Raw genomic sequence first — 10,850 nt, 5'->3', positions numbered from 1 at the left:
TTTTTTAGATGAGAAATGTGAAACCATGAGTTAACCCCTTTAAGTTAAAAAAAGATTCCACATATAAGTGAGATCATACAGTTTTTGTCTTTTTCTGTGTGACTTATTTCAATTAGCATAATGTCCTCAAGGTTCATTCATGTTGCAAATGACAAGATTTCATTCTTTTTGTGGCTAAATAATATTCTGTTGTATGTGTATAATATATAAACATCTTATTTACCTATCGTGCACACTTAGGTTGTTTCTATATCTTTGGTATTGTAAATAACCTAAACAATGCTAAATAAATGAAAAAGAATACTAAAATGACCATTGGGGTGCATACATTTTTCAAGTTAGTGTTTTTATTTTCTTTTGATAAATACCCAGAACTGGAATTGCTGGATTATATGGTAGTATCATTTTTTATTTTTTGAGGAACTTTCATAGTGTTTTCCATAGTGGCTGAACCAATTTACATTCCAACCAATAATTCATAATGGTTCCCCTTTTCCCCACATCATAACCAGCACTTATTAGTTCTTGTCTTTTTTATAATAGCCATTCTAATAGATAGGAGGTGCTGTCTCTTTGTGGTTTTGATTTGCATTCCCCTAATGATTAGTGATATTGGTAATCTTTTCTTGTACCTATTGGCCATCTGCTTGTCTTCTTTGGGAAAAAATGTCTATTCAGATCCTCTGTCCATTTCTTTGTCAGGAACAAGACAAGGATGCTCACTTTTACAACTAGTATTCATCATAGTACTGGAAGTCCTTGCCACAGCAATCAGATAAGAAAAAGAAATAAAAGGCATCCAAATATGAAAAGAAGTAAAACTGGCACTATTTGCAGATGACACAATACTACATATAGAAAATCCTAAAGAATACACCAAAAATAACCAAATTAATAAAAGAAATCAGCAAAATAGCAGTATATACAATTAATATACAGAAATTGGTCATGTTCCTGTACACTAATAATGAAGTATCAGAACAAAACAATCCCATTCACAATTGCATCAAAAAGAATAAAATGCCTAGGAATAAACTTACCTAAGGAGGTAAAAGACCTCTACTCTGAAAACATTGAAGAAAGAAATTGAAGACACAAATAAATGGAAGGATACACCATGCTCTTAGATAGGAGGGATTAATATTGTTAAAGTGATCATATTACCCAAAGCAATTTACAGATTCAATGCAATTCCTATCAAAATACCAATATCATTCTTCTCAGAACTAAAACAAATAATACTGAAATTTATATGGAACCAGAAAAGACCCCAAATAGCTAAAGCAATCTTGAGAAAAAGAACAGAGTTGGAGATATCATGCTCTCTGATCTCAAACTATACCAAAAAGTTATAATAATCAAAACAGTATGGTGCTGGCACAAAAATAGACACATAGATCAATGGAACAAAACATAGCACACATAAATAAACCCTCACTTATATCTTTCAACATTTTGAACATGCTATTCCATTCTTTCTTGAACTGTAGAGTTTTAGCTGAGTTATCCAGTGATTGCCTATTAGGGGGTTCCTTTGTAGATTATATTTCTTTCCCTGCCTGTCTTTAACAGTATTTCTTTTTTTTAACAACAACTCAAATTTATTCTATTACAGTTTTAGAAGTCAGCAGATACCACTGAGTCAACAAGGCTGCATTCCTTCTGATGGCGCTAGGAGATAATTTGTTTCCTTACCTTTTCTAACTTTTAGAAGCCACATGCAGTCCTAGGCTTAAGGCCCCTTCTTCTATCTTCAAAGCCAGGAGTGTAACATCTTCAGATCTCTCACTCTTGTTTCACCGTCACTCTCTTCCTCTCTCTGACTCTACTTCCATCATCAAATCTCCTTTTCTGACTGATCCTGCCTTGTGGTTACCCCATCTGAATAATCCAGAACAATCTCCCCATCTTAAGATAGCTGATAACACCTGTAAAGTCTCTTTTGCCATCTAAGATACCATACTCACAGGGTTTGGGAATTAGGACATGGATATATGGGGGGGGCGGGGGGGCATTATTCTGCCAAACATAGTACCTGTGCTCTATGTCTCCTTATGTGAACTTCAGTAATATTTTTCTTTATTATTTATTTTAATTAAATTTAGAGGTAACATTGGTTAATAGCAATATATAATTTTCAGGTGCACAGCAGTATAATTTTATACCTTTATACTCCATAGCATGTTGACCAACATAAGCCTAGTTTCCTTCTTTACCATATTTTTTATTTATTGTTGACACTATTACAGATGTCCCTCATCCCCTCCCCACTTTAGCCACCTCCACCCAGCCCCTACACCCCCTCCTTCTGGCCATCACCACACTGTTGTCTGTGTCTATATATTTTATATTTTTTAGCAATTCACCCTCCTCCACACCTTCTCTCTGGAAACCACCATTATGTTGTCAGTAGCTTTGAGTTTGTTTTTGTTTGCTTTGTTAGTTTTTGTTACTTCTTTGCATTTTACTCCACATATGAGTGAAAACATACATTTTTTGTCCTTTTCCACCTGTCTTATTTCACTTAGCATAATACTCTCAAGATCCATCCATATCGTCACAAATGGCTTAATTTCCTAGACCAGTGTTTTTCAATCAGTATTGTTGATGATGTTAAGAATCACCTGGGATGTCTAGTGCTAGTAGAGCTGTTTCAGGTTTCCCCACTTGCCTACCAAGATATTTTGATTCATTGAATCGAAGGTGAGGCTAGCAATTTATATTTTAGGAAGTACCCCAGGTAAATTTATTATCAGGTAAGTTAAGGAAATAATGATTCTGTCCTCACACAATTGCCACCTACAACTTAGTGATTCTCAACGTGGGGGGTCCCAGAACCAGCAGCATCAGTCTCCTGTAAGAACTTTTTAGAAGTGTATATCCTTGGACCCCACCCTAGACCTGCTGAATCACAATATCTGTTGGTGGGCCCCAGCAATCTGTACTTTAACAAGTTCTCCAGGTGATTCTAATATGTGCTAAAGTTTGAGGACTATTATATGTTTAATAACTTTTAAAATTGATTTTAGAGAGGAAGGGAGAGGGAGAGAGAGACAGAAACATCAATGATGAGAGAGAATCCTTGATCGGCTGCCTCCTGCATGCCCCCTACTGGGGATCGAGCCCACAACCTGGGCATGTGCCCTTGACTAGAATTAAACCCAGGACCCTTCTGTCCGAAGGCCAATGTTCTATCCACTGAGCCAAATCAGCTAGGGCAAGAACTATTATATTAAACAAAGTCCAATTCTAGCCAACAACAGTTTAACCCCAGAACTTCCAGGCACAAGATGATATAAGGTGAAGTAGCCTGGTAAAGCTCTCTATCTCCCAGAAAGATATGTCTCCAAGGGAGAACTTTTGAGAGAACCAAAAGAGGCTGGCTGACCAGAGGACTTACTTTACTTCCAGGGCAGGGAGTCCTTGTCTAACAGGTTATGATATTCTTTTAACCAGAAACTATTTTTTTCTACTTCCTCCATTTTTAAAATGGTAGCTTTCCCCTGGTTATTTCTTCCCAATTGCATATTGGGTATGTTGGGGTGAAGGGTAGTTTATAATTTAACTGCAGGTGACGAGACTGCTAGGATGATGGATCTGAAGATGGCTGCATATCAACTAGAGATCTAAATGCTAAAATGCAGTAACTGGAAAAGACTAGGTTTTTCCCCTTTGAAAACATAAATTCACTACATGTAGGTGTGAGCATTTTTCAAAGTAGATACGTGGGAAGAGAGGTGTCCCTGAACGCTTGCTACCCAAAATAAGAAGCAATACTAGGTATTTGTGATTGGTTCAGGGCATTCACTCCTCATGCCCTTGATTTTACTAGGAATCCATTTGGTTCTAAGGAGATACATCTTAGGATTCAGGAATGGAACACACGCCCTGGCTAAGCCATTCAGTGCATTGCATTTAATCCACGAGACGTCAGTGACTGATCCAGATATGTGACCTAAGTCATTTCAGAATGCATCATAGCACACAGGTTATTTATTTTTGTCTAGACTGGAACTGTGGTAGCTTGGAACTGCTGGTCCAATTTTGCTACCATGAGGAAAGGAAAACTGAGAATGAAATTGACATATAGAGTAGGGAAAACACTTAATAATCACACACTGAGCCTGAGCCTCAATCAAACTATGCCTGAAGCCCATCTAACCTCTGGATTATTTTAGTTACATGAATTAATGATGTTTGGTAACTGTTTAAACCTGTTTAAAATAGGTTTCCTGTTACATGCAGTAAAGCATTCTATTAGAAAAGGCAAATAAAAACTATCATAAATTTTCATATGACAGTATACGTGAGTGCAAGTTGGAATAAAAAAATATTGTTCATTTTTGGGTTACTTATTATATTACCTTAACTTTTCCCCACAGCTTCAATTTATAGTTGAGTTTCCCTTTAACTTACCTCAATAAAAATATGCAGGCCTCTCTCAAGGAGTTCCTTCCACAGAATCCATCACGTTCACATACATTTCACTTTCTACTAGTTAGAAAAATTTGCCAGGCAGAAATGGTGGGGTTGCAGGTATGTGTAAGTTTTCATTAAACCAGATTCAGGTTTGGAGGTTTGAATTAGTCACACCTCCCTTCCCCTCTAGATTCTAAATCAACTAAAAAATACACACAGGTCACCAGCCTGGTGTGGCTCAGTGGTTGAGGGTTGACCTACGAACCAGGAGGTCACAGTTCCATTCCCGGTCAGGGCACATGCCTGGGTTGTGGGCTCAATCCCCAGCGGGGGGCATGTAGGAGGCAGCCAATCAATGATTCTCTCTCATCATTGATGTTTCTCTCTCTCTCCCTCTCCCTTCCTCTTTGTAATAAATAATAAAAAATACTCACAGGCATCAAAGTGGGATTAAATATCAGCTTTAATATATTGTTAAGTGAAAAAGCAAAATTCAGAACAGCATGTTCTGAATATGCCACCATTAGTATAAAAAACTGATATACACACATACATACATAATATGCTTGTACATACATGGATTATCTCTGAAAGCATACATAGTAACTGGTAACAGTGGTTACCTTTGAAAAGTGGGACTGAGGGACTGAGGTAAGGGTGAGAAGGGGGAAAGAAAATTAGTTTTTACTTTATAACCTTTAGTACCATTGCATTTTTACCAGAAACAGGTGTTTTTCTCCAAAAACAATTTATATATTAACATTTTTAAAAGAAAAAAAATCGATACCAGCTTTATTACTGATAGATCTGGACTGGAGAACATGCTTTGGACCTGAGCCTGAAATGTAGTTCTACCCCAAGTGGAAAGTAGACATTTACTCAGCCATGTAGTGAAGAGCTACCTTCTTTCCCATACCTTGCTGTGAGAAAATGAGCTGAAGAGCCAAGAGAGGACTAGGCTGCTTATCCATACTAACCCCCCTTTTTTTTTTCAATTTTACCAAGTTATTCCTCCTCCCAGAAGGAAGACTGAATGAGGGGCAAGTGGAGGAGGGTAGAAGTTTTCTTTCAAATACTTGTGAGAGTCCTTTAATTTTTTTTTCTTGAGTCAGGAACATGGAGAGAGACATAAGATAGATCACATCATATCCATGGACATTTTTGTTCTCTAAGCCATAGTGGTCAACACCCAAGACTATGGCTGTCCCCTATGGGGAAGACCAACATTATCTTAGGAATATCCTGCTTCCATCTGTGGAAGACTGGTGAGCAGTTCTGCTTTTGACCCTAGAAGGCTCTGAAATAAGTCAGAATAGAGCAGTCATTAAAATTAATTCCAAGGCTACATTATACCCCAGGCTGAAAATTCACTCACTATTTTATCCCTAATTTATAATTATGTCCAACCACATTATATGATTTAGTTTACAAAGATTACACAATGAACCCCAAAGATAGCATATTAAAATACTCCAAAAATTAGAATGTCAACTACATAATGAAAATGCCTTAATTGGAACTATACAAAACCCACTCTAATGATTAAACTCCAAGGGAGAAAGGAATGCTCCTAATTAAATTTCTATTTTAAAGTCCAAAGGAATTAAAGTCCAAAATTTTGCCTTTCACATTTTCTTGTTTTTCTCATTTCAGCCATACGGATCCCACAGAGATGTCTGGACAGATGTATGGTTCCTTCAGCAGCCACAGCCTGGGCTGTCTTCATCTTGATTAGGTGTAGTTCCTTCAGGACGTTAGAAGCTGAATTAATCTAACCTCACAACTGCATGTTATATATTTTTAAGAGTCCACAGTATCAATAGGTCAAAAGATGACCACAGGCCTCGCCGGCGTTGCTCAGTGGTTGAGCGTCGATCTATGAACCAGAAGGTCACGGGTTCTATTCCCATTCAGGGCACATGCCCAGGTTGGGGGCTCGATCCCCAGTGTGGGGCATGCAGGAGGCAGCCAATCAATGATTCTCTCTCATCATTGATGTTTCTCTCTCTCTCTCTCTCTTACCTCTCTGAAATCAATAAAAACATATTTTAAAAAAGATGACCACAGTATCATCTTCACACCCCAAAATTAGAAAGCACACTAGTTCCCAGTCACTGGAAGCAAACTTATGTTACCAGGACTTAATACATAGGACAAAGAAAACATGGGAGAAAAGAGACTGTTTTCTTGGTTTCATCCTCAGCAGGATGCTAGTCTGTCTGTGGTAGCAGTCCAGAATCCATGACCTGTGAACTTAAACTAACTTGGAAGATATTTCCCAAGTGTTTGTATTGCCACACGTCCCAGCCCCATATTTGCAGAAGTCCAAGGCCTGTCTGTTACTGTTAATGGAGCTTGTACAGAGATCCAGTGTGAAAATGTTGGCTTTTGCCAGGTGCTTCTCTCCAAAACCTTATTTTTAACCTTTTCCCCTAGGCTTTGGTTAGCCTTTACCAGTGCCTTCAATAATGGAAGGTACAGTACCCATTCCATTACTTATTTTTCTGCCACAGTAGGGCTCACCCTTTTGTGCATATGAGTATCTCAGGACCAGACAACAAACAGGAAAAAGTTGAAAAACAAAACACTAATAAGTACCCATTAGACTTCTATCTACCAATGCCAGCATTACGCTCTTAAAATATCATTAAGCTTATTGATCATCTGGCACTGATTCTAATCTATGTGTTCCATAGTTCTTCTAGGACAACATAAAAGATGAGCCCACCAGTGTATACGAGGAAGTCTTTCATAGTTCTAGCAAGTGTCTTGCCCACCTCATATGCTGGGACTCAAAAGTTCCCTAAGAATCAAATCTAAAACTTAATCTAAAAGTTCTGAGTCTCTCTCGGTATAGAAAGAAATCTGTATCTAAGCCTGATTCCAGGTTTTTGCTCTTTTAATTTTGAGGTCCTGGACAGACTTGACAACACTTGATAAACTCAGGCTTTACTGTGTGACCGAGAACTCTAGCTAAATCCTGGCTTAATGCTCCATTGGGTTGGCAAAGACTATTTGTGCTAAAGTCTGCCTGCAGGGCCTGCGTGTGTTAAAACCCACTCCATGTCTACAGGTCCTACCCAGAGTTATTGCAGACAACAGAGGCTCTAATACCATTGATGAAAAACCTTGATTTCTCCACTTGGGAGTTCAGTTCCCAAATGCTTGCCCTCTTATTAATTTCATAAGGTTTCTCAGCCTATACTTATATGCTAAAATGAAAAGTAATTACCCTCTTGATTTTGCAACAAGTTGAGCAATAGATGTAAGAACCAGAAAGGGAGCAATATGTTCATCTTACTCTCAGTATGGACAGAATTGAAAATGCAACTTGGACAGGAGACCAAAATGGCTTCCATGTTATATATTTTTAAGAGTCCACAGTATCAATAGGTCAAAAGATGACCACAGGGAAGAGTTAAAGTTGCAAAGAAACTTACCCAGCCAGTCATACCTAATATCTCCGGAAGCTTCATAGTTCAATGAGTAGAGAGAGTCCGAGCGCCCAAAAGAATGAGGCAACAGGTGTTCACCTACATTTAAACTATTAACACCAGCAAAGATAGAAGTATGGGCCAATGGATGTCAGACTTTACCCTTCTCACTAATTAGATAAATCAATCACTCTCCTGTGGGAAGGAACCTGTAAAAAAGGATGGAGAGAAGGGCAAAAGCTTTCTTCCAAAAATGTCAGAGTCTCAGTTCCTTTTTCTTTGGCCAGGCAAAAAGCATGCAGAAAGCGAGAAGATGGTTCTTACAAATTGGAAAGCAATCAAAGACTTCGTGTGTGCACAGATTTTACAAATAGTCTCACATATTTGGCAAATTTCAAGATGACTTCTAGGTTGTTTTTACCAAATCGTAGACATAGATATGGAAATCGTCGTCAAATTTGATGAAGTACACAGAGGGTTTTGCTTCTACCTGATGAATGACCATGCCAGTTCTCTTGGAGCCATCGTCTTTGGCATATTCCACCTGTTTACCTACTAGGCTGTCTATGACTTCTCCTGGCTCCCTCTCTGCAGGAGAAGAATCATTGGCCTCAGGAAGGATGCGTAGGTCACCGTCTTTATAATCATCTAAGAGCTGGTACATATATAAAACAGGATCCTTCTCATAGGTAATGTAAAACCATGTTTTCATGACAGGTGCCTGAGCCAAGACCATCCCCCTCCATTCATTTTTGGAACCTTCCTCTGTCTCAAAAATATGTTCCACTGCTTTGCCAATCAGAATTTCTGTTAAGTGTGAATCACTGATGGTAGATGATGCAATTCTATTAGGAAAGACTTCAAGTGATGACACTCTTTCATCTTTATGCAGTTCCAGTCCATAAACACAGTCAAAGCCATCATATTTGATAAGATACAGAGAGGGATTTACAGGTACCTGATCCAGAACGGTTCCCTTCCACTGTACCAGAGGCTCATCTCCGTCTTTCCATCCGTGCCGAATTCTGCAGCCCACGATGTTCCTCCGAGGCTGGGAGGGGGGTCTGCTCCTGTGTTTCTTGTGTGCAGCCTTTCTCTTCATCACGGAAACGGGCACACCGGCATGCCTTGAGCCTGTTCTGGACCGCTGCTCTGCAGCCGCCTTTGCGAACGGCGGCTTCATGCCTGAGAGGAGCACAGTTGCAAGGCAGGCCAAGAAAGGAAATTGAGAAAAAATCAATTCAAAGTATGACACGCTGAGCTTTGTCTCCTAATTAGTGCACTCCGTGCACCCACGCCTAAGTTTCTCCAGAAGGCTGGAAATCAAGGTATCCTGGCGTGTGCCTGCAGTAACCTTCCTCCCCGGTTCGTTCCAGCTACGCAAGAGAGAGAGAGAGAGAGAGAGAGAGAGAGAGAGAGAGAGAGAGAGAGAGAGTTGCCGTTAGGGTCAAAGAAATAGGGGGCATCCTCTATTCCTCCCACCCGGCTTCCAACATTGTGCCAAGTGGCACAGACTCCCCAAAGCCTCACGTGCCCAAATCAGGCACTTTGCTACCTTCGCTGTGTGCCTGGAGGGGAAAGATGATCAGCAGGCGCCAAGAAGGGAGCTCGCAAAAGCTGGTGGAGGAGGAGGATCCTTAGACGAAGTGCGTGGCAGGCAGGCGAAGAGGATGGCGGCTGCGTCTCCAGCACGGAGCTCAGGGGCCCGCTGCGTCCCAGTCGGCAGCAGAGGCCCCTGTGCCACTTCGGGATCCCACCAGCCGCTACTGCTGCAGCAGTCTCCTCCCTCTCTGTATCTCAGCTTCCTGCCAGGAGAGTGGCCTCCCCTTCCTGCCAAACAACGTGTGCCCTCCTCCCCCAACTCTCACGCCCACCTCTGCCCGGAGCTTGGGAAGCGCCTCTTGGTTCCTGGACCTGCCCCTTTCCAAATCCGGAGCAGCCCCGCTCACCTCCCCCCTAGCGTCTCTTTCCCCAGTTCAGAGCCCCTGGGCTCCCCACTCCCACACTACCTTAGCCCAACCTCGGTGCCCCTGCCCCATCTGCTTTCCATCTTCTAGGAATTCGCCCTTTCCTTTACCCCGTGCTTTTCTGGAGTTATTCTTTATATACAGAAACCTGCCCTTCCTGTCATTTAAAGGGATTTGTGGTAAAATGAGAGAAATGCATTAGTGCTCAGTCTGCCATCTTGACCCAGTCTCTAGGTAATTTTAACTCCCTGGTTATTCCCAGACTTTACTTCCTGAGGATAATTTTTTTTTCTTTTCTCTTTCTCTCCTTTTTTCACTGATTGCTAAAGAATTGTATGCACAATGTGGGCATGGTGCAAAACTCAGAAAATTGACATGAAGAAAATCAGGTGTAAGCTCAGCTCCCATTCCCCACACCTCAGAGCAAACTATGAACATTTTACATTGCCTTTTCAATAAGCACTTACAAAACTGGAATAATTTTGCATATGCATTTTCATGGTATACTCTTTTCCATATAGAATAGATATTTGCTCAGTTTATTTATTTTTTAAAATATATTTTATTGATTTTTTACAGAGAGGAAGAGAGAGGGATAGAGAGTTAGAAACATCGATGAGAGAGAAACATTGATCACCTGCCTCATGCACACCCCCTATTGGGGATGTGCCCGCAACCAAGGTACATGCCCTTGCCCGGAATCGAACCTGGGACCTTTCAGTCCGCAAGCCGATGCTCTATCCACTGAGCCAAACCGGTTAGGGCTGCTCAGTTTATTAGATATTGTCTTATACATTTTTGTAGTACCTTCATTAAAATCAGCATAAGGATATTTTCATAATTTAACCATTCTCTCCAATCAGATGTTTAGTTTTGTAAACAAAAGCTTATAAATGATGCTTGCACATGAATTATTAATCTGTTCTTTTTTATTGTTTAAAGTATTACATATGTCTCATTCCCCCCCCCGAATTACCACCCCGGCCACTCCCACCCCCCAAGACAAATCCCCACCACCCCAGTGTCTGTC

General features: G+C 40.4%; 1 protein-coding gene across 1 annotated transcript; it reads right to left on the bottom strand.

Moving 5' to 3' along the window:
* Positions 1-4,864: 4,864 nt before the first annotated feature.
* Positions 4,865-9,627, bottom strand: LOC307096356 (spindlin-3-like). The gene is given in 4 exon segments (XM_079765961.1): positions 4,865-8,193; positions 8,195-8,265; positions 8,268-9,038; positions 9,409-9,627. Coding segments are annotated over 3 exon segments (924 nt in total). The 5' UTR covers positions 9,037-9,038; positions 9,409-9,627; the 3' UTR covers positions 4,865-8,109.
* Positions 9,628-10,850: the final 1,223 nt, after the last annotated feature.

Source organism: Cnephaeus nilssonii (genome assembly GCF_951640355.1).
Source record: "Cnephaeus nilssonii genome assembly, chromosome: X".
In the NCBI taxonomy this organism is placed as follows: Eukaryota; Metazoa; Chordata; class Mammalia; order Chiroptera; family Vespertilionidae; genus Cnephaeus; species Cnephaeus nilssonii.
This window is presented reverse-complemented; position numbering and strand designations above follow the sequence as displayed.